At 39.8% G+C, this 25,117-nt stretch overlaps 1 protein-coding gene across 3 annotated transcripts in view; it reads right to left on the bottom strand.

Moving 5' to 3' along the window:
- Positions 1-11,844: 11,844 nt before the first annotated feature.
- GOSR1 (golgi SNAP receptor complex member 1) overlaps positions 11,845-25,117 on the bottom strand; it is a 51,150-nt gene continuing 37,877 nt past the window's right edge. For 2 of the 3 annotated variants that reach the window (XM_081220038.1, XM_081220039.1), the window contains exons 8-9: positions 18,774-18,856; positions 11,845-15,907 (exon numbers count right to left, since the gene is read on the bottom strand). In XM_081220038.1, coding sequence (XP_081076164.1) covers positions 15,783-15,907; positions 18,774-18,856 — 208 coding nt within the window. In that variant the 3' untranslated portion in view covers positions 11,845-15,782. Of the gene's footprint in view, positions 15,908-18,618; positions 18,857-25,117 lie in introns of those variants that run through there. The other variant, XM_081220037.1, reaches the window with a different exon arrangement.

Raw genomic sequence — 25,117 nt, 5'->3', positions numbered from 1 at the left:
GGCTCTAGAGCTCAGGCTTAGTAGTTGTGGCACATGGGCTTAGTTGTTCCGCGGCATGTGGGATCTTCCCTGACCAGGGCTCAAACCTGTGTCCCCTGCATTGGCAGGTGGATTCTTGACCACTGCGCCACCAGGGAAGCCCCCCCACTTTTTTTTTAAGTGTCTGCTGTTGGGTTTTCTCTTGGTTGGTTGTGTGTACACAGTGTATACAAGTTGAGTTATACAGAAGCCCAAGAAAGAGTCTGTCTTAAGTCTGCCTTGTACACAGTTAATGCCCAGGAAAGGGCCAGGCACATAGTAGGTGCTTTATTGCATGTCTGATGAATGAATGAATTCAGAGTGATGTGTATGTTTTCACTCAGTTGTGATGACCCAGTTCATGCTATTTTGTATACTGATCTCTTCATGTTCTTCATGCCAGTTGGGGTGGCACTGGGGAGGGAGGGCTGGTGGCTCTGGGCCCAGGCTTAGGCACAGGCAGGAGAGGGAAAGGCACAGAGAAGGTGGTCTAATGACGTTGATGTCAGAGTCCCATGTCTGCCCCGTGTGGGGACTATATCTCATAACTCTTTGGGGTTGTTTGTACAGAAATCTGAGAACTTAACTGAACTTGCTCAAGGCTTCAGAGCTGGTCAGCAGTGGAGTTAGACTTGGAACTCCAGATACAATAATAAAAGCTTCATCTTTTAGAAAAAAAAATCAAATCAGAAATATGGGTTACATATAAAAGAGGCTTTTAATAAAAAGAAGCTCTGAAGCCCTCTCAGGGACCCAGATGTCCTTTTAATCTGGACACTGTTATATCAAAAACCTTAGTCTTTGCTGATAAGAAAATGTGTTTCACAAGATTGAATTTGACAAAGAGGTTTGGTTAGCTGATTAATTAACTGAGGCAAAGTTCTCACAGGAATTTAAATTGGGCGACCCTGGTCTTGTTCAATACAGGAAGATAAAGATTCTCTTGCTGTCAGATTGGTTTAATGTATGAGTTTGCCTTTATCCATCTGAAATGTAAAGCTCTATGTTTGTAAAATATATTTTAGGTAATTGTGAAAAAATTGTGGTTCAGGCAGGAGACAGTAATAGTTCAACTGTTATATATTCATATATATTTACAGTTGAATATATACCAATTGTATATATTCATCACTTCAAATGAAATACATCAATTGCACTTGCTAATTAAAAATAAATCAGGGGAACTTCCCTGGTGGCACAGTGGTTAAGAATCCGCCTGCCAATGCAGGGGACATGGGTTCGATCCCTGCTCTGGGAAGATCCCACATGCCACGGAGCAACTAAGCCCGTGAGCCACAATTACTGAAGCCCATGCACTCTAGGGCCTGCCTGCTGCAACTACTGAGACCGTGTGCTGCAAGTACTGAAGCCCACGTGCCTAGAGCCCACGCTCCACAACAAGAGAAGCCACCGCAATGAGAAGCCTGCGCACCACAATGAAGAGTAGCCCCCACTCGCCGCAACTAGAGAAAAGCCCGCACACAGCAGCGAAGACCCAACGCAGCCAAAAATAAATAAATAAAATGAATTTATTAAAAAAAAAAAAAAAGAAAGTGAAAAGACAAGCCACAGAATGGGAGGGTATGTTTGCAATATATTTATCCAATAATGGCAAATTTAATTGGAAAAAGATAATTCAATGAATACATGTGCAAAAACTTGACGGACACTATACAAAGGATATCTCCTCAATAGTGACTGAGCATATAAAAATGTTCAACCTCATCAGGCATCAGGGAATGCAAGTTCAGACTAGCAACACCAAGGTGAGGATGTGGAGGAACTGGAATATTCATACGTGGCTGGTGGGAATGGAAACTGGCACATTCACCTTGGAACACTGTTTGACGGTGTATCATAAAACCGAGTGTATGCACAACCTAGAATCCAACAATACTACTCCTAGGGATATAGAAACAACAGAAAAGTGCACATATGTGTCCCCAAACCCACATTCAAGAATGTTCAGAGCAGCACAATTTGTGATAGTTCCAAACTTAAAATAAAAATTACCCACCTACAATAGAACAGCTAAATAGAATGTAGATATTCATACAATGGAATACTCTAGAGCAGTGGTAGACATTTGTGTGCATCAGAATCACCTGGAGGGCTTGTTAAACTACTGGTTGCTGGGCTCCACCTGCCTGTCCTCTGGCACCACAGAGAACACAGCTCACATTTCTTCTTCCCCTTAGCTGTCCTTATCAGAGTTGAAGATGGCTCCCAGCCCCACCTTGAATGTTCTCTCCTTCCCTGTATCAGCAAAAGAGGGGACTCAGGAGGCATAAGAGGCCTGGTTTCTGACCGTTGGTGCATACACATAAATCTCTCTTCTGTCAGGTCAGCTCTGAGCCCCTGCCTTTGTTGATATACTTGTGAGCATTTCCTCACATAATCCTGACAACATACTTAGAGCATAATTTTGACATAATTATGGCAGCCATCTTTACCTCCATTTTATAGAGAAGGAATTGATCATTAGCTGGATTAACTGCAAGGTCATGCTGCTAGGCAAAAGTAGACATGAGATTCAAACCCGTATCCCCTGACTCTGGATTAATGCTCCCTCCTCCATTGCTGGCTGCATCCCCAGGATCCCAGGCACGCTTCTCCCTCTTCTCCATCCACCTGGGTACCATCAAGTTCCAGGTCTAAGGCGAGGCCCTCTTTCTCCAGGAAACAAATACTGTGACTTAAAGCAAGATGCTTTTGCCTGATATGAATATAGTATTGTTTAGCTACATAATGTGCTTCTGGGCATTAAAAGTTCATCCCCGAAAGAGCTCGTTTAGGCAGTGTCTGCTGAGTCTGTGGCTAATTGGCTGTCTGGGGAGGTGGATGCAGCTGCAGTGAAATGCTGATCTTCCAGCCTAATCACTTGGAGTGAGCTGGGAGACCATTTCCTCCATGCATCAGCATTTTTCAAACAGCTGCTTATGACTTTGGCAGAGCCCAATGGGAAGTAGGAACTCCTCAAGAGCAGCCTGTGACCTGAAGAGATTCAGCACCCAGGCCAGTGATTCCAGCCCCACTGGAAGACAAGAAGCCATAAAGCAGAGGTTCTCAGCCCTGGCTGCAAGTTGAAATCACCTAGAGAGCTTATAAAAAATTCCGATGTCTGGGCTCCACCCAGTGCAATCAGATTGAAACTTCTTGGGGGTAGGACTGGAATATATATCTATATTTAAACCACTCTTTCCCAGGTGATTCTAATATGCAGCAAGGATTGAGAATGATCATAGTACTGAATCAACAAATAGGAGGTGGAGTGTTCCAAAGCATGGACCATGAGACAGGGTTTTAAAAGGAACCTTTCAGGGATTTCCCTGGCTGTCCAGTGGTTAAGACTTCGCCTTCCAATGCAGAGGGTGCAGGTTCGATCCCTGGTTGGGGAGATAATATCCCACATGCCTCGTGGCCACAAGAACAAAACATAAAACAGAAGCAATATTGTAACAAATTCAATAAAGACTCTAAAAACGGTCCACATCGAAAAAAAAATTTTTTTTTAAATAAAAAGGAACCTTTCAGGGGAGGTCATTTAGTACCCCTCCCTCACCAACCCTGCTTCCATAAAACCATTCCTGGTCCACTCTAAGTGGGTGAGTGCTACTCTCTCCACTCTGGCACTGTCCTCCTTGGGCTCCCTTCTTCTTATATCGACAATAGCCTAGACCTTTCTTCATGGCAAACTGGAGAGCTCAACTGGGTCCAATTAAAAAAAAATGCAAACAAATACACAGACACACACACCCAGAAAGAAACGATGAGGCCGCAGACATAACAGTAGTCTGGGAGTTGGCAGAATGTATGCTGCTTTTAAGATTTTTAATAAGAAAAACCAAGTGTTGCTCAGTTATTTATAATGGGATAAAAATGGGAAACCACTATATAGTTTAAAAAAATAGTGTTATAGCCGTACAATTAAACAATCAGAAGTTGGGCATCTGCATAATGAAATTCAGTGCAGCCATTGCATAGAATGCTGCATATGAAAATTTAATGACACGGGAGGCTGTGTATACTGTATTACATGAAAAAAACCTGTTTGCAAGATAATATGTACCAGAGGATCCCAATTTAAAAATATATGCATGTTTAAGTGTTTAGATATTTAAAAAATGAAAAACATTCCAAGGGTTAACAGCCATTATCACAGAATGTTGGGGAGATAGGTAGTTTTTATTTCTATTTTTCTATTTGATCCTTATTTCTATAATAAACACACATCAATTTTGTCAGAAAAAAAGTAATAAAAAAGCTTAGATGCTGAGCCTGTGAACTGATCCATAAAATTTTGCTATTTTCAACAGAGGGATGCACAGAGTTTTAGGCTGAAACAGAGTTTCACAGCATAATCAATGACATTCAAATAATGACAACAATATAGATCCTTCCCTGGAATAAAGAACTTCTTTAAGGCAAATGTCCACATTTCCTTGGAGTCAAATGTTAATCTGATAGAATGCAGCCCCGACTAGGAGATAGAATTTAATTTATGTGAAATGTTTATGACATAATTAGTGGGTTGGATCAAAGAGCAGGACCAGAATAGTCACAAAGAGGTCTTAGAAAACAAAGTATTTCTTGTCAATTCACTACTGCTTTCTTAAAAGGACATGAACTTGGATGAGGCACTTACTTACCCAGGGTCTGCAAAACAACGCCTACAAGCCTAAGTCACGTCCCAAGGTGGGAAGGAGGGCTGGAAGCAGAAAGCAGGCTGTGAAAAGGAAAATTTTACCAAATCATTTACCACAGACAGGCTGGGAAAGCCACTCTTGGCTTCTCTTTCCATATGTCACCTTCTGCAGGGAAGAGGGAGGAAATTAAAAAGCTGGAACAGTATTCACTTAAATATAAATACCAAGTCGGCTTGATGGGGGCTTAGAGGAGCCATAGCCCAGACATCACCACCGTAAATGATTAAATACAAAACACTGTAAAATGCTCAATGTCTCACTAATAGTTCAGAGCTCCAGTTTCCTACCAGTGTGGAGTTTCTGAAGTGCTCTTGGCTAAACAGAACAGTCTCCGTCCATCCATTAAAAAACATGCTTTCAATACTGCTCTTTTTCAGAGCAACCTACTTCTCTTTTTAAAATATAATTTAGGGACTTCCCTGGTGGCGCAGTGGTTAAGAATCCATGTGCCAATGCAGGGGACACAGATTCGATCCCTGGTCCGGGAAGATCCCACAGGCCATGGAGCAACTAAGCCCGTGCGCCACAACTACTGAGCCTGCGCTCTAGAGCCCGCGAGCCACAACTACTGAGCCTGAGCCACAACTACTGAAGCCCACACGCCTAGAGCCCATGCTCTGCAACAAGAGAAGCCACCGCAATGAGAAGCCCATGCACCGCAATGAAGAGTAGCCCCTGCTCGCCACAACTAGAGAAAGCCTGTGCACAGCAACGAAGACCCAAGACAGCCAAACAAACAAATAAATAAAATATAATTTAAACAAAAAATGAGGTATATGGAGGGTGAGACATTGAGTCCTTCTCATCTGTGCCTTCCAGTCTGCTCATTCTGTTTCCCAGAGGCAACTGCTCATACCATCTTCTTGAATATCTTCCCTCAAATTCTGCACATAAAATAAACAACCCATAAAAACAGGGAAAAATTTGAACAGACATTTCACCAAAAAAGATACACAGGTGACAGATAAAGACCTGAAAGATGCTCAACATCATTAGTTATTAGGGAAGTGCAAGTTCAAACCACAATGAGATATCACTACACACTTATGAGAACGGCTAAAACATAAAGGCATTGTACCAAGTGTTGGTGAGGATGTGGATGAACTGGAACTCTAAGACTGAATTGTAAAATGGTATACTTTGTTTGGAAAACCATTTGACAGTTACTTAAAAAAAGAATGATCTATTGGTACACTCACCAACATGGATAAATCTCAAAATAATTATGCTAAGTGAAAGACGCCAGACCCATACCAAAAGAGTACATATTGTATGATGCCACTTACGTAAAACTTTAGAAAGTACAAACTAATTGATAGTGACAGAAAGCAGAGCAGTGGTTGCTTGGGGAACCACCCAGGGAAGGGGTTGGAGGAAGGGATTTACAAAGGGGCACAGGAAACTACTGGGGATGATGGATACATTCATTGTCTCGATTAGGGTGATCAAATTGTTTAAACATATGGAGTTTATTATATGGCAGTTATACCCAATAAATCTGTTTTAAAAAAACCCATATGTATGTGTCTGTGACATATGCATATCATTTCCCCACTTAACATATCCTGGAGATCATTCCATGTCAGTACATAGCAAGTTACCTTTTCTTTTTAACAGCTGAAGAGTAGTATTCCATGGTATAGATTTACAGAATTTATTTAGCCATCCTTCTTCTGATGGACATTTAGGTTACTTACTATGTTTCTTTTACAGTCAATGCTGCCATGAACATCTTTATATATACATCTTTTTACACCTGTAGGATAAATTCTTAGAAGTGGACTTGCTTATTAGTCAAAGGTTTAATGTACTATTTTGAAAGACAGTATGAAATGGCCCCATTTCTCTCACAGGCTCAAGTCCTGCCTTGTTCTGAAATGGAAGGGATGGTCCTCACATGGATTAAAGAAACTGCCATGCAGCTTTCTGAGATCCACAAAGTGGGATTTCCTTGGCAATGACGCTCCTATGAGCTGATAGGGCAGTCCTGACTTGCAGTCACTCTGATTCCAAGCTTTCTTTGGCAACAGGATTGTCTTGGAACAGTTGTGGGAAATCAGGTACCCCGTGCCAAGGTGCCTAATTTATCTGATGGAACCCAGGGAAAGGAACCTAAAGGGCTGGGCTGCTGTAAAGCAGTGAGGTGGCAGTTAGTGGGGAAGCCATAGCATTTCTAGCGTTACAGCCACTGCACTTTAATGCAGGGCCACCAGATCCTTCCATTTATCTTTCTTTCTCTCTTTCTCAATAATTACTGAGCACCTACTATGTTGATTGATAGGGATTGTGGGATCACAGAGGAAAACAGGAGGCACAGAGGAGGGGAAGGTCAGAAAGTCTTCCCAGAGAAAAGACCATTTAAGCGGAAAATCGAGGTGAAATTCACACAACATAAAATTAATCATTTTAAAGTGTACAGTTCAGTGGCATTTAGTACATTCACAACACTGTGCAGACATCACCTCTATGTAGTTTCCATTTTGTCACCCCAAAAGGAAACACCATACCCGTTAAGCAGTTGCTCCCCATAAACAGGGTTTAGAAACAAGGAGGAAGCATTGCACAGGCAGGCTTGGAAAGGAGGCCATTCCAAAAGAGGAACTTTACAAAGGCCTTGGGATATCAAGTCACTTGGGATGGTACAAACGTGTGTGTTGGGGGGTGAAGAAGTGATGAGATGAGGCAGGAGGGAAAGGCTAGAGGGTCAGGGAAGATCACATGTGCCACCTTTGTCCCGGAAGCAGCTCACCGGAGGAATCGGTGGTTCCGGAACCCATTTGAGTAATCTTCATGCCTGGGGGGATACTGTCAACTTTAATACGAATTCAGTTTGAGCCAGGGTTTCTCAACCTTGGCACCACTGACATTTTGGGGCCTGATAATTCTTTGCTGTCCTTTGCACTGTACATTTTTTTAGCAGCACCTCTGGCCTCTATCCACTACCGGTAGCATCTGCCCTACTCCACCCCAGCCCAGTTAAGACAACCAAAGATGTCTCCAGACATTGCTAAATGCCCCCTGAGGGAGGGGCATTATCATTTCCCCACTTAACATATCCTGGATGTCATTCCGTATCAGTACATAGCAAGTTACCTTTCTTTTTAACAGCTGATTAGTATTCCAGGGTATAGATTTACACAATTTATTTAGCCATCCTTCTTCTGATGGACATTTAGGTTACTTACCATCTTTCTTTTACAGTCCATGCTGCCATGAACATCTTTATATATACATCTCCCAAATATATATAAAGAAAAAATGTTTTTTCTTTATGTGTAAATCTCTCCAAGTTGAGACCACTGGAAGAACTCTGACCCCATACTCCACCATTCTAAGGAGTGGGCAAACCACATGGTGCTATGAGAGGCACCCTTCCCGGCTGTATGGAGAGCAGGACACAACACAACACAGAGCAGGACCATCTCTGGGAACTGGTCAAACACAAGCAAATTAGCGTTAAAACTTTGTGGCATTTAAAAAATTCCTTCCTCCATTTATTCAACAACCACTTAATGCCTACTATGTACCAGGGAGGCTGAAACCCCTGGCCCAGGAGCTCCTTGGCAAAGATCCCTGTGTCCAAGGGTGACACAGAAGCAGAGCAGCTGGTGGCTTCAAGGAGGACTACATGGACTCAGATGGTAAGCGTTATCAGTGGGGTCCGGTGCGGATTAGAGTACCTGCCCCAAGTGTTCCGGACTGTGAAAGACTCTTGGGAGCTTTGCATAGCCCAAGAGGCAAAGGGAAGGAGATTCAATTATGAGCAGGATTATTTTTTTTTTTGCTAAGCCCAGTAGCATGGGGGCTCTGAGTCAGACTTAATTGAACTTAGTTCTGTGACAGTTTCTGCATAAGGTTCATAAACATGATATTAAGGTGGACAGACCACTGCCCTGGCTCTCCAGGGACTTGCAGCCTCATGGGAAACTCTCTGCCTCCACATTAGTTCTTGAGAACATTCTGAGGAATTCTGTCCCACTGTTATCCTTGATCTCTACAACTGCATAAAGTTACTGGAGTCCATTCTGCAGATAGGAAAACTGAACTTAAGAGTGGTTTAGTGAGTTGCCCTTGGCCGAAAAGGATCAGACCCAGCGCCAGGATATAGCCAGAAACTCCAAGCCTCGTTCTTTCCATTGCACCGGGCGGCTCTGCTCATTCACGAGAAATGAGGGAACTCTGGTTAGGCAAAGGGGAGCAGATGGCTATCAGGAGTACTCTGATCTCTTGGGCTTGTTTCTTTATCTGTAAAAGGAGAATACTGCCTCACTAAGTGAACAGGATTTTTTATGTGTGATGTATGTAGGCACGCAAGTATGTACGTACAAAGCAAAGTGCTGGGTGTACATTCCACGTGTGAATGTGCTATAACACACTGGCAGAGATAGAAGGAAGCTGCCGAATATTCTTTTTTCTTTTAATTAATTAATTAATTAGGCTGTGTTGCGTTGTAGTTGCAGCACGAGGGATCTTTGTGGCGGCATGTGGGATCTTTTTGTTGCAGTGTACGGCTGTTCGTTGCAGCGCGCGGGCTTCTCTCTGGTTGTGGTGCACGGGCTCCTCTCTGGTTGTGGTGCACGGGCTCCAGGGCGCACGGGCTCCAGAGTGCGCAGGCTCACTAGCTGCAGCATGTGGGATCTTAGTTCCCAACCAGGGATCGAACCTCCATCTCCTGCATTGGAAGGTGGATTCTTTACCACTGGACCACCAGGGAAGGCCATGCCAAATATTCTTGAACAGAGTGATGAGAGATTAGAAGTTGTTTAGGAAGATAAACTAGGCAGCTAAGTGCAGAGCGGGTAGAGGGGTTATATGGGAGACAGTGCAGCCAGCCCAGAGGGCGGCTGTTGTGTGCAATTTGCTACAGGGAGAACTGATTGAGAACTGATTCCAGGGCAAACTCCCCCCAAATGCCATATTCTCGGCATGTTATCCTTAATGAGAGGGAGAACTGTAAAAAAAAAAAAGCAAGTGCCACATTCGTTTAGGGATAACTTGTCACTTTGGGGGAAATAATTATGGTTAAACTATACTTTTTTGGCAGTGAGTTAAAAGTAGTTACCAACCATATTTGCCTGCTCTCTCTCAAGCTGTAAGCAATTTCATCAGTAAAAGACTAATTGAATGTTTGAGAGTATCTAAGAGAAATGTACTAATTAAGACAAAGTGACTGTTTCCTAAGAGCTTTATATCTCAAAGGAGAGAAAATGAATACCACAGATCGGGATAACAAATTAGAAGGCAATTTTACAAGGGTGAGGAGAACATTGTCAATGATCTCTGGGATTCCTCTAAGCAAAAAGTTACAACAGACTTTCAGCTTCCTATCTTCTTAGCTTTTAAGTGTCTTCGGAGAGTTAGTAATAAAGAGCTTTGCAAGCTGATCAGCTCTGCCAAGGTGAGAAATCTTAGTTGAGTGGAGCTGAAGGCATCAGGCTGAAGTGCATTCCTCTTTGGTCCAACTCGGCCAGCAAATCTTTATCTTAGGAAGGAGGAATACACTTGTTTTTCTCATGACTCTTGCTTTATAGAAACAAGAGAAAATGTCCTGATGGCAAACACCTTCAGTGAGATTCCCCGGCTGCCTTTTTTTTTTTTTTTTTTTTTAACTTCTAGGCGTCTCTGGTAGCAGACAAGCCATGTTGGGGCAGAGCCTCGGATCCTAAGGAAAGGCCAGGTTAGGTAGGAGCTGGCAGCCCTTCAAAGCCATGCCACCTGAAGGGAAATGTACCACGACACTGTCTGGGTGGCACTGACTGAGGATCTGTGCTGAGGTGCTTTGTCAGGCTTGGCCTCAGCCATCTCTAGGAAGACCTCCAAGGTTCTAAACTAGAAGAAATGGGCACGAAGTTTGGTCCAAATTAAACCCATTTAAAAAAAAAATTTCCTACAACTTCAATGCATTATTTCTCGTAAAGGAATAGTGATTTACAAATGAGAACTCTTTATTAAGCCCTTGGCTAGTAGCTAGCATTCCTTGAAAATAATCAAGCCACAGAGCTTTAAATATTCTAAATGTATGGCCTCTAAAATCAGGCAAAATTGGTGGTTCTTCTATAGCTTCTTTCCTAATCATGCAGCATGAGTTACAATATATTCTGTGGAACTAGGACAAGGTTTGGCACCAAAGAGCCCTCAAGATTCAAATCCTTAAACTATTCACTCTGATTTCGAGCAAATTAGTCCTCTGCACTAGTTTGTTGATCTGTAAAAAGGTCAAGATCCCAAGGAAGAGGTGGCTCTAGAGGCCATGTGAGTGGATGGGAGGGAAAAGCTGGGGGTGGCCCACAAAGGAAGAACAGCGTGGTCAGATAAAAAGGATGAACGGGGGGTGGGGAATCATCACCAATGGGGACAGGGTTTCCTTTTGGGATGACGAAAATGTTCTAAAGTTAGACAGTGGTGCTGGTTGCACAACTAACATACTAAAATCCATCGGTACACTTTGAAAGGGTGAATTTTGTGACTTGAATTATATCTCAATTATACTGTTATTTTAAAAAATACTTATTATTAATTATTTATTTCAGTTGCACAGGGTCTTAGTTGCGGAACGTGGAATCTTCGTTGCGGCATGCGGACTCTTAGTTGTGCCATGCATGCATGTGGGATCTAGTTCCCCAACCAGGGATCGAACCCAGGCCCCCTGCATTGGGAGCACAGAGTCTTACCCACTTGACAACCAGGGCAAGTCCCTATGCTGTTATTTTTTAAAAAGGATGCAGAATACATGAATGAGAACATTTGGAGAGGTAATGGGAAGTGAGGGATTTTCAAACTCTTTTGGGGGGCGGGGGTCCTCAGATCTATACAATTAAATGTCATTATTTAGGGAGGGCACGAACTTGTTTTTATTGCTAAATTCTACAATTTTACATTTCCATCATACTTCCTGAAGTTTCATTTTGCTAAGAGATTCTCCTTCACTTCTTGGGCTAAATTATTAGTGGAATATTCCCTATGATGTTTTTGAATGATAGGTGATAGCTTTTCAGTGCCTGTACTGTTTCACCCTGGGTTTTAGGACACCATGAAAAATACTTATTAATACCAAAGATTTCATAATACTACCCCAAACTGCCTTGATGGCACTATTCCAATATAAACAACAGACATACCATTCATATTTCTAATTTATTATTAAATTACATAACAAAGCTTCTTCTATACAGTCAGAAAATGCACATTTAGATGAGAACAAAAAATTAAGTACAAATACAATAAACCTGGTTCCAAGAAGCCATTTTAAAAGCAAAAAATTAGAAAGTGCATTTGGAATAGATTTTTTAAAACTTGTATTGGCATTTTTCATGAGGAAACATCTTCCATCATGGTAAAGTGTGATTGGAATTGATTTCCCTCCCTAAGAGCTAATAGGATAGGAATAGATGCAAATACTTTGATACTAAAGTAATACTTCTGATACTTTGTACTAGGCACAAAGAAAATGAGAAAGATCCCTTAGGACATGGCTCAGCTGTCTCAGCTTCTTATTCAATAAACATCCTCAAGAGTCACTTGTTCCTCATTTTCTTTTGCCCTATAAAACTTACGGGTATGCAGATTTATAAAGGAATAACAAGATTAGTTTATAAAGATCATGATGAAAAGCTCTATATCTTTTTGGAGACCAGGCTAAACAACTCCTACCCCAAAAAGAGAATAGAACACAATCATTTTAATTCCCAGTAGAATCCATTTACTCTTTACATTTGCCACAAAATTCAGTGTAACAATGGACATGGCCATTTACCCTCAATAGCTTAATATTGCAAGTTAGAAAATGCAGTCAATTTCCAAGAAATCATATCTGGCTAGTGATCAAACATGAGGTATTAGAAAACCAAAAAGGCTAGTCCAGTTCTTTAAAGTCCTTTTCCTCAGGTTCAGATCATTAACAATGAAATAGAAAATTAATGGTGGGAATGCAAGTCCAAGGTGCCTCAATTCCATAGAGGCCAAAAATCATTGCATCAAAAAGCTCCATAAGTACATTTTTCTATTCAGATGCATTCAGTGTCCAACAGGAAAGAACTAAAATCAATATTAATTGGTTCCAGATACAAAAAGTGCCCGCATGATGACTCCTCTCACTACTCATCTCCACTCTCAGGATTGTACTCCCATGTCTGATCTGAGTACTAGGCAGTATGGAAAAAGGCATTCTCTATAAAAGTGAATTTTGGTAAGCAGGAGAAAGGAATAATGGAGAAGAAAAGCCCATATTTTTCTAACATTAGAAAAATATGGGTAAGCAATGCTGCAAATTACAGGGACTCCTTCAGCATCGTTATTAATAACAGTAAGAAGAATACAGAAATGGCCAGGAGAGATCAACTGAAGCACTTGAATATCCGGGCTTGAACTTGAGTAATAGATTCATTAAGCATTTTAAACTAAAGTTATCAGCACACAGTAAAACAAACTCTCAGAAGTATACCTTTTGGAATTTTCTGCCCTTTTTGTTGCCATGGTTTTTCATACTTTTAAGTGAAATGGAAAGTTTTGAGTGGTTATTAAAAAGATCCCAAAAGGAAAGATCCATCATATAAGACAATGGCTGAGAGAGAATTACTTCCTCTAAGAGATAACCTTTGGGACAAGGAATAGAAAATTCCTTGGACCCGGCTCTGACTGGCTCTAACAAGCAATTTACTGTTGGCCCCTGAGCCTAGTAACTGGTTTGTAAGGACAGCAAAAAAGTTAAGAAAACCAAGCTGCTTAAAAAAAAAAAAAAAAAAGCTAAATGGCATGAAACTGAAAGAGTTCAGATCAGCTATCATGGGATCCAAAATAAGCCTCTACTTGTAAATGGCACATTTCTATCCTTGCTCTAGGACCTCCTTCTGCAAAAGAAGGAACCATAAAGGATAGAGGAGCACAACCCTAGCACTCTACGTTTGGCCCTGGGTTACCTCACTATGGGCTACAGCACTGGGAGGTTAGTCAGACCTACCTGACACCAACATCTACACCACGCTTTTTCAACTTCCTCAGAAGAACTAGTTTCTTTATTTTCATAACGAAAATAATCAACATAATTCTATTACTTCATTTAAGCACAACTCTAATAGAAAGGCTTCCCAGCCATCAAAAGTGTTTGTTTGCTCAGCTGCAGCAAAAGCTAGATTAGCTTGGGTCCTAGTTTTAGTCTCACACCACCACCCGTTAATGAACACACCAAACAGACCAGTAAAAAAGACTGGTAGTATAATTAAATAAATAACTTTATTTATGATACTTCAGATTTTCTAAATGCCGACTATATAGCAACCAAAGTCCCATAAATTCTAGCTGAGGCACAACCACCGATCAAGACCCTTTGAAAAATCAAAGATAATAAAGTGTCAGGGGAGAGGAGTTTTGTTCTCCCAACAGAGAATTCAATAAATGAACTTATTTCTCTGATCTTTTAAGGTTCACACTGGGAAAACTTAAACTTTCTTTTAAGGGCATCCCCAATCAACTGACTGATCAATCAACCCATATTTAGAAAAATAAACCCCATAGTTTAAAAAAATGTATCAAACACTCTTCTTACCCAGAACATAATGAAACTTTGACACCAGCACGAAAAACCTCTCGGTTTCTGCACCAGACCAGAGGTTAGTCTACCCATCAGCCTGTAATCAAATTCATCTGAATATCACCATCAACACTCTGTGATGTAGTTAAGAACTACATGCTAATATCCTTTTATTCCCCATGGCACGGTCTTAAGCCAGGACTATAAATACCATAGTAAATTCCAAAGGTGAAGAGTAGCCTTCTTTCTTGGTGAGGAATACAGCTGTTGGAAGTCTTCGGCCTATTTGTGGTAGTTCAGTTAGAGAAGTAATAGATTTACAGAAACTGAGAAATGGTTAAACTTGAAAAGAATTCTGGTGGGTGGTTTAAAATTTTGTCACTGTCCAGGGTGGTAATAGAAGACAGGTGCAGATAGAGAGAGATTCTGTTATATGCACCTTCAATAATAAAGCCATTCTCTGGATGTTTGAAAAAGTTTAAGAGATTTGGAATGAATAGGTTTTCACAGAACACAGAATTCCTGGTACATCAGACAGTGGTTCTTAAACTTTTGCTCATAAATGTGGAACACTTACAAATGGAATTATCTGATGATGACCCCTCACTCAGTGTCTTTTTACATGTGGCCTGTTAAAGAGATCTCACTAAAAACCAAGCATTCCCCTCACTCAGTTGCCGGTGTTAATCCTGACATGATGAAGAATAGTTGCAATGACAGACATTGGCTTTTTGTCACGGTAGAACTGAGATTTCATTTTCTTACAGTAGTAAATATTAACCCAATGGAAGAGATTAACAAAAAACAGTGACTGACCAAAAAACAAGCCTGTCATTCTTGATGTTTTTCCAGGAATACAGTTAACCCCAGAGTGTGCACGATTAAAAAATAAAATAAAGAAAAAAGCTTTTTTGCAGTACTTGTCTTCTATTTCAGACAACCTCAACTGTGTTGAAGTTGGTCTGTGAGCATCTCAAAGATTCTGTGAAAAATGTAATTTTTCTTCAATACCGGAAGAGTTGGGGACAAAGAGTAGAAATTTATAGCACAGATTATCAAGAAATGACTTGTGATTTCTCATCATGAGTGTAAAATAAAAGGACAAAAACTATTTTTTCACAACCCCATCTGGTGTCTGAAAGGAAAGCAGTCTTTGGATGTAGAGAAACCTGGTTTTCTGAAGAATCCAGCTGTAAGACTGGGCTTGTCATCAGCCTTCAACACTTTCACAGAGGCACGGAAACTCTGTTTCTGATGGGTTTACTTACCTCTTCGGGAGACAAAAGCAACTGAAAACATTTATTATTATTTTTAAACTAAAAACAGAAGGAGACGTGTGTTAGAAAAGATAGCACAGAAAACCTGTGACTTCAGCTCAACCTGACCACGTCACAGAGTCCGTCACTATCAGTCTTGAATTAATCCTGCCGGTCAGGCTAATTATCAGGTCAGTCAACTTCTCCTTCCTACTTTTTCTTATTCCGATCAGGGTGTGAAAGTGGTGGCTGTCAAGAGTCCCTGGAGATGTCTCATCAATGGAAAGCATACAGCAGCAATAGGATGGTACAGACACCAATAACACCACCCAGGATGAGTGAGTCTCGCCGCTTCCTAAGGTTGATCCTCTGGATAAGGCTGTTCACAGCAGGAAAACGATCTTTGGGAAATCTTTATTAAGGTCATATTTGGAAGAAGCCTCTTTGGTGAAAACTCACAGGAATCACAAAAACAGAGATCAGTGGAGTCCAGAAACGATAAATGATGAGAAGAAATAGAGGGGAAGAAAGTCACACTGAGGGAGCTACAGCAAACACAAATGCCCTACTGCTCAAGGGCAAATTCAAGTCTCCTAGTAAACTGCAGTACACAAGAACCATGAAAAGAAAAAAATTAATAGTGAGAGAAGAAACAATGATGACTGCTACCATGTACTGAGGGATTGCTATCAGGGTGGGAGCCCGTGTGGTCGGGAGAGAGGAACCCTGCAGGGCACGGAGGTACAGGTGCAGCCAGCTACCACCACCACTATCCTGAGGTTCCTGTCTTTCCTTTTTTTCCTTCTCTCTCTCTCTCTCTCTTTCTCTCTTTTTCTTAAACCCCTTTTCTCAGGAGACTGGGAAGTTCTGCCAGAAAGGTTTTGAGGAATATGTGACCTTCTCCCCAAGGTAATAAGCCCCCTTGGATTCAGGTAATTAGTGGAAACAAACTCTTAAGTGTCTCTATAATCAAGCACTAGTTAATTATTAAAAATTTTTAATTTACTTTGCAGCAGTAGGCAGGATACCGTAAGAAAGTGGGTTAAACTGCTCTGGCTGTCTTATTTGGGGAACATAAAAAAAGGAAAGAAAATTTTCAATTTTAGGAGTTTTATAGCAGTCACAACTGCATTTTACTTAGTATTGTAAAATATCTTCATATTTTACTTGTTGGTATGTTGCAATCAAAGCACAAGCTTCTGCATCCTACATTGTTTTGCATTTCTAGCACTGGTTTCTGCTACACACCTGCAGGTGCATCCTCTTTGTTAATAGAGGTATTGTATCAAGGTCAAGAAAAGCAACAACAAAATCACCTAGGTTACTAGAGAGCTGGAATAATCCCTACTCCCGGTGAATCCTCACTGCATTTTCCTGTAAATAAATGACTCTCAGCAGGGACTGTATTGTGTATTTATATACTCTACATATTGTATGCAGAGGTTATGTTTTTTTCTAATCTTGAATTTTCCTGTGCCTACTGAAGAGAACTTTACACACTGTAGGCATTAATGTGTTTTTCAAATTAATCAACAAAAAAAGGGGACAATTTGCAGAAACAACTTTTAAAATGCAGAACAGAAAGCATGAAGTAATGTGCAAAAACTTATACAGTGTAAGGTACAAATCTCATTTAAAGCAAATGCTTAATCTTTTCTTGCTTTGTAAAAGAAGGGTCAACAATCCTGTGAGAGAAAGTAAGACATTAGGAAACCCTGTCTATAGTGGACATATTTCTATCTAGTTTATTACCTTTAGGGGAACCACCCCCCTCCTTCTATAATAATCCAGTTCAGTTCATGTAACAGGGTGAGGCTGACCTTGTCCTCTGAAATCAGGTGTACATACACACTCAGGATTGGCCAGAGAGAATATTCCCTCCCCTTGGCCAATGGCTGGGTTAGGAATAGCTTGAGGTAACTCAAGCTAGGCAACCTCAGTCCTCTTGGGACATGCGCCAGAGCTGTCAGAAAAGACACCCTTTTTCCATGAGAATTTTTGAACTGGTAGGAGGTGACTCTTGTAGCCATCTCTATCAGCACGAGGAGGAATCTGCCTGAGAATGAGGCCAACACACAAGAAAACAGAAATAAGAGATGGAGTAGGGGAACAGAGAGAAAAGGCAGATTCTTGATAATAAAATCTGAGCCCCTGCATCCAGCCATACCTTAAGCCAAATTCTACCCCTGAATTTTACAGATATATGAACAAATGAATTCCCTCCTTAAGTCAGTATGAATTAGGTTTCTATTACTATCTCTCTATGGAGTCCTGACTAACTCACACCCATTTTATTTGATTTTTTTAAACATAATTTTGGGAATGATTCTAATTTATGGTACTGATAAAATGAGATAATGTATATAACAGTACTCTGTTAACTGTAGAGCCCTATATAAAATATAAATGATTTTGGAGGTGTGGTTTTATACTTAGGGTGACAAAGCAAAAACAAAATTCACCAAAAACTGGAAAATACCAACAGGCTTCACGATATTCCTTTCCTTAGGCAAATAAGGTATCAAACTAAAAGTGACCTTAAATTATCTAGAACCAGAAGATACTCAACTTTTGAAAATTAAAGGTCCTTTCCCCCTTAGTAATTGGGGGAGGAAACTTTTTTCTCTAAAAAGGCTTGACTTCTCAGAGTAAACAAAATGTTTTAGCTTAGCAGGCTTATCATTTTCCCTGCTGGGTTTCTCAGAAGTAGCAGTAATACTACTTTAAATTGGGAAACTGAAGAATTAAAAAGGTAGAGGTCACAATAAACAAGCAGCAAATCTACCCTAGAGTTTAGCTTGTGCAAAATGAAACTACGCCACCAGCAGTGACAACTCATTTACATGTATGGCTGTCTACTTCCCTCCCTTTCTAAGCATGTACCACTGACTTATTCTCCAAACTGAATAAAGAAAGAAGAAAAAGCACATAATTTATGATGTTTAGGTAAAAATTGTGTACACTGTGGAGTTCTAACATGGATTCAAAAGCTTTTAAAACGTAAAATAATTCTGTGAATTTGAAAATTCACAAAATTATTTTCTAGATCTACTAGTATTAACCCTTTGGTGTGCAATCTTTTAGATATGGCATTAAACAGCATGATCTTTCAGGAGTGCAGGGCACATCATAATACAGAATTACTGATGGCCTCTACTGTTACTGATGACGGCAACCTGTCCAGAAGAGGGGGAGAGTGGTGAAGCACATACACAGATTTCCCCCCCCCCCCCAAACCACCAGATTTCAAGCTTTCAAAAAGGATACTGGCCAAAGTGTTCATTTTGCTCTGAATTGACTTCAACATTCCTCTCTGTGAAGTCATATTTTCTTTTGTTGCCATAGCAATGCTGCAAGGGAGGAAAAGAGAAGCTCAATAAACTGATGTTTCAAAATGATCCTACATGCATCCATCATACCCTTAAAAGTGAACAGAAAACTAAGGTGAGCACATCACCTTTGAAAAGCACTGGGCAGGAACATGGGAAAAAAAAAAAATCACCTCCTAAGTCATCTTCCCATTGTCCTTTTTCTGAATGACCACTTCATCCCCAATGCTATCCTCTGATATTCTTTTGGACAAGGCAGTGGACTGTTTCCTGTGGGTTGCTTTTTTTCCCCCAAAGTAACAAATGAAATAAGACAACTGACAAATCACACATTACAAAGCTTCTTAAAATGGTTTTAAAAGGGGCCAGGTACTAAAATATCCTTAATCAGGAAAAACCCTTGAGAGGGAAGTAGGGAATTACAATTATAAAAATAGAACCAAAGGTGCAACATATCACAAAATATTTATATACAACCAGCCCTTAACTTATGGAAAGATTATGTTCTAGGGGCTTCCCTGGTGGTGCAGTGGTTGAGAATCTGCCTGCCAATGCAGAGGACACGGGTTTGATCCCTGGTCCAGGAAGATCCCACATGCCGCGGAGCAACTAAGCCCGTGAGCCACAACTACTGAGCCTGAGCTCTAGAGCCCGTGAGCCACACTACTGAGCTTGCGTACCGCAACTACTGAAGCCCGCGCGTTTAGAGCCCGCGATCCGCAAAAGAAGCCACCGCAATGAGAAGCCCACGCACTACAACGAAGAGCAGCCCCCGCTCACCGCAACTAGAGAAAGCCCACGCACAGCAACGAAGACCCAACTCAGCCAAAAAATAAATAAATAAAATAAATAAATTTATTTAAAAAAAGAAATTATGTTCCAAAACTCTATTTGAGAACCAACCAAGTAGATTATAGGACACACATGCAACATTAAGCTGGTTTCCAAGCCAGGTGACAAAGGTCACAGATTCATTAAGCAAATGAGAAAGAAGGGAAGTCACTTTTTCACTCTTTGTAGAGTACAGTTGCTTTCATGTAACTACTTTGATGTGCTTTTTAAAGAAATCTCAGTTAATATCTTTTTGCTATCGCTGCCAGGATTATTAACTTTCAATAGTCTTATCTTCTTGGACATTAGTATCCTAGAGAGCAGGGTCAGTATACATTTTGATACACGTAACACACAGGGGAGCGTTTTAGATACTGACATTATAAAAAGCAGTAGGAAATAGGAAGTTCTTCAGTAATTCTGAAAATATGTGAAACATTAAAAAAACCGAAAAGCAACAGAAATGAAGATATTCTGGGAAGATGGTAGAGCACAAATTCTTGACCTTATCTCTGGCCCAATTTCCTCTATGGAAGAACACAAGACAAAGGCAGACATGCCGGGGAGGGTCCATCTGAGGTCCCAAGTTCTCCTGAGATCTCAAGGGAAGAAAGCCAGGGAGGGCTACACTCTCTCAAGCAAGGGAAGAACCAAAGAACTGATGGCAGGAAAGACTATATTTTTCTTCAAGCCTGGGGCAAAGATGTAGGTTTCACTGCATCTTGAGAAGCCCAGACAGTGGAAGGTAAGGGTCTGCATGCAAAGGGGCTGCAGTGATGAACTGAACTGCTCTCAGTCCCTACAGCTGGGAAAGGCCTGCTACACACAGCCAGAGAGACCTATAAGCAGAGAGCTGACATCTACAAGCTGGTGTGACAATGAGCCCCTAAGAGGGAAAACTGCTGGGCCATCTACTGCCACCTGTATGTACCTGCTTTAGGGTCTCTAACAGCCTGACCTACCAGAGGGCTAACTGAACACATTTTTGGACAGGCCAAGACCAGGTATGCTACTGGAGGAAAATGCTAGAGGGAGTACTTGGAGCAAATGACAAATGAATCAACTGAAATTTCAAGATCTGAGAAGGCAAAGAAGAAACAAAGTGTGTAGGGAGATATATAAAAGGATAAGCATTGTTTGGGATAGTGAAAGACAAATGAAAAAATACTCCCCACCACCACCCCCTCCCCGCAAAACCTGGTAACAACATTGGAATGGTTTAGTAGATTATGGTATACCTGTACTATGAAATAATATTTGCTTATTAAAAGAATGAGTCAGAATTATTTCCATTAACCTGGAGGGATGTTTATGATATACTGAATGATTTAAGTGAGTCGCAGAATGTGTATAGTATTAGTCCTTTTTTATTTTAAGAAACACTCAAAACATCTTTGTGTATGTTTGTATGACAGTGAGAAAGGTATCAGAAAGATACATAACTGTCAGTTAATACAAGTTACTCCAGGGGGTAGGAACGGCGGGGCACCACCAGGAGACAAACTTTTTCTTTATACATTTTAGAATTATTTAAATTGTTATAGTAAGAACATTGTACTTTTATAATACATAAACATCTAATAAAGAAAATCAAAAAGAAAATTAGAGGAATTCCACCTGAGTGATTAAGAAATGTTAATAACATTATTAGCACCAAATTCCCTACTGTTATTCACCTCAGTACCACTATAAGTCAAGTAATGATTTATAAAGGTTCTCCCAGATCCTAGAAAATCTAAAGAGTTGAAGGGATCAGGTATATTGGAAGACAGAATGAAAATTTGTGGAAATTTGTAAAAGGAGTTGTCAGACCCCTAAATTACCTGCTCCAAACTATGCAGGCAGGTGACTGCCCTCAGTTCAGCAGAAAATCTAACCAAGAAGAGACCTACAGATACTGACATTTTAAAGCCCCCAATGAAACAGCCAGGCCCCTTCCTGATCACCCACGGTGAAGCCTCCCACTCAACAAATCCTACCACCCACGCACACGGAATGAGCATCCAATCACTAGATTTGGAGCCTCACCCTTAAATATGAACAAAGAGCCAAGGTTCACCAGACATTTGAGGAGAGCCTCTAACATAAAAGGCAGAGATCCAAACAAACCAACCAACAAACAGAAGAGTGATTCTGAGGAAACAGAGGCAATAAAGGAGGCTCATGAAACTCTAAAATCAAATTATATTTAATGCCCTCCGAGAGATAAAATATCACATCCATGAAACATACAAACATAAACGTGTGTGTGTGTGTGTGTGTGTGTGTGTGTGTCTCTCTCTATCCCTTTAGAGAGCTCGTGTAAATTACAAAAAGGAGAGTGGAAATAAAAACATAACAGAAGCGTCAGAAGGAAAAATTGAGTAAACTTCCCAGAAAGTAGGAAAAAAAAAAAAAAAGCAAGACAGAGAAAAGGTAAGAAAGGATCAAGAAAAGAGAGGGAAGTAAGAGGTAAAAACTATTAGGTATAAAATAAGCTACAAGGATATACTGCCCAACACAGGAAATATAGCCAATATTTTATAATAACTAATAAATGGAGTAAAACCTTTAAAAATTGTGAATCACTATATTGTACATGCATATTTTATATAGTATTATATAGCAACTATACTTCAATAAAGAGTAAGTTAAAAAAAAGGTGGGGGACACTTCCCTGGCGGTCCAGTGGTTAAGACTCCGCGCTGCCACTGCAGGAGGCGCAGGTTCGGTCCCTTGTTAGGGAGGTAAGATCCCACATGCCACATGGTGCGGCCTTACAAAAATAAAAAGGAGCTAGGAAAAATGCATGTTGTGGTTCCACCATTCAGGAGTTGGTTACAGTAGGGCAGCTCCCTAGACCATCATGGACTTCCACTGCCCAAGATTATCCTTGGTCAAGAATAGGAACCCCATTTCTAATGTCCATAACCAGTGTTCTACAAGCAACCACCCTTCCCTTTACAGGGATTAACACTTACCCATATGGGCCTCTCACAACTTACTGATTTAAGTCATGGACAAGTTAGGTGATGGCACATACTAACCTGCTATGGTTAATATCATTCCACTTTTTCTAAATGCCCAATTACACATGTGTCTGCCTATATCTATGAATATGTTCGTATTTTTTTATTATTTTTATACAGATACAGAGAGGCATAGAGAAAAATATGGAAGAATACACACCAGATTATTAACCAATCTAGTGGTTGTATTTTAGGTGAATTCTTTTTTTTCCCGTTCTATTTAGGTATATTTGACAAATATAAAGTGTATATTAAAAAAGAAAAAGGATCAAGAAGAAGGAGGGAAGAAAATGATAAACATAAGAAAATTTCTCAGATCTGAAGATAAGTTTCCAGACTGTAAGAGCCCACCAAATGCCTAATTCGATGGACTAAAAAAGGTGCATGTCAAGCTCATATGGTGAGATTAAAAACAAACAAAAACATAAGGGAAAAGGGATGATCTTAAAAGCTTCCAGAGGAAAAAAAATGCTTAACAAATATAAAGGACCAGAAATTTTAATTGGCATTGGACTTAAAAAGCAGCACTGGAAACAATGCTTTCAAAAATTTCAAAATTATTTTTAACCTAGAATTCTATATCTTAGCTAAACAATGAATCAAGAATACGGGTAGAATAAAGACTTTTTTCCATGTGTAAAGTCCAAAAAATTTACCTCCTATTCTTTCTGAGGAAGCTACTAAAGAACATGGTCCAACATAATGAGGGAATAAATTAAGAAAGTTGAAGACTTTTTTTTTTAGAAATAAGTGATCCAATAGAGGATGTCATTTTAGGATAATGGTGAAATGACATCCCAGGACCAGTACAGTGAATGCACCAGGTCTAGAGCAAAACCAGTCAAGATTAGAGCAGAAAGAGGCGGGCAATGTCAACTTTATAGCACACTGAATTTTAGATCCAAAAAGTAAAAAGATCACAAGAATAAGAGTCAAACTAACAAAATCCTTTGCACCATTAGTTCTTATTCATAATTTTTCAGGTTAAGTGTATATCTATGATAGAATATGATACATTTAAAATGTGGTTGTTTTATAATAAATTTACTTCACCAGGTATTTTTAAATAGCTATTATGGCCTTGTAAAAAGTTACAATTCAAACCTGGGCTGAGGTATCTGAGGCCAATCTCTGAATCATATATACCTCTGTTTTCTTAAACTGGGACTATCACCATCTCCAATACACTCTGACTCAGAAGTAGATTGGGAAAATTAAAAAATAATTTCCGCAAAGCACTTTGTGCTCCTTGGAGAATGGATATTATCATCATACATTATGTTATTATCTTGTTGAATATGCATGATTTCCAGTACCACACAAAGTATATCTAGACATATTTTTCCCATCTTATTCCATCATCTGGAGTCAAGCTGAGTGAATCTAGGCTGTTGTTATTTCAACGGTCAAATATGCAGAGGCAAAACATAAGCTCCAAATAATATATAATGCTTTTAAAATGATAAACTATTGATGTGTTTACTGGAACTTCAACTTTCTCACCCGTTCTGTGAACTAAACTCAGACACCTATTTTTTCAACAACAGATAATACTAGTTATACATTTAAAGCTTAAGAATACATTTACAAATATTAAAAATATTAGTTCTTTTCAATAAACTGGTGCCAGCTTATATTCATTTGTGTACATATTCTAAAAATATAGCTCTAAAAGGAAAAGGTAAAATTTTACATGTAGAATATGTAAAAATAATTATTTGACACTTAAATTTTATATTACCCATAAGTAATCATAACTAGCTTTATATTCAATAAAATTTCACTTGTGATACCTATCATATTTTGAAACAAAGTGAAATAGTGAAATAAAAGGCCTTCTAAGTACGTGTTTTTTTGCTTTTTAACTAGCAAAATAATAATATCAGTGACTTGATAGTTATCAAATGTTCCTATCTTATGAGGTACTCCAGATTTTTATACTCATGTCACCTGCCCTTAAAAAGGCCAGCTTGGAATCGAAAAGCTTAAGGCAGCCTGGTGCTAGAAGATAAGGTATAGAGGAAGAAATAAAAGGGAGAAAAAAAAGGAAAAGGGTTATAAGGAAACCTTAAGTAAAGAATCCTCTGCAAAATGTTACCCAACTTTATGTGCTGATGAAAGGGAAGGAGTCACAAGGGAGCTATTTCAGTTGATAATTAGGCAATTTTGTGAAAACGTTGGTCAGATGGAAGATCCAGTGCATGCAATTCAAACAAAATTCCAAGATGTGATAACTGTGTATTATTATAAAAGATAATTTATTAAGATTATTAAATAATGATAGGATCCATTTAATAAAATAAGAATCCATGAGTCCATTTCAACATAAATATTTAGGATATGAACACTGAAATATTTAGAGGTAAAGAGGCAACATGTCCGCAACTTATTTTCAAGTAGTTCAGAAAAAAAATTGCAAAAAAGCAAATGTGGCAAAATGATA

Source organism: Mesoplodon bidens, assembly GCF_964165515.1.
Source record: "Mesoplodon bidens genome assembly, chromosome: 19".
NCBI classification, from domain to species: domain Eukaryota; kingdom Metazoa; phylum Chordata; class Mammalia; order Artiodactyla; family Ziphiidae; genus Mesoplodon; species Mesoplodon bidens.
The sequence above is the reverse complement of the archived record's forward strand: the minus strand, read 5'-3'. Positions and strand labels throughout refer to the sequence as shown.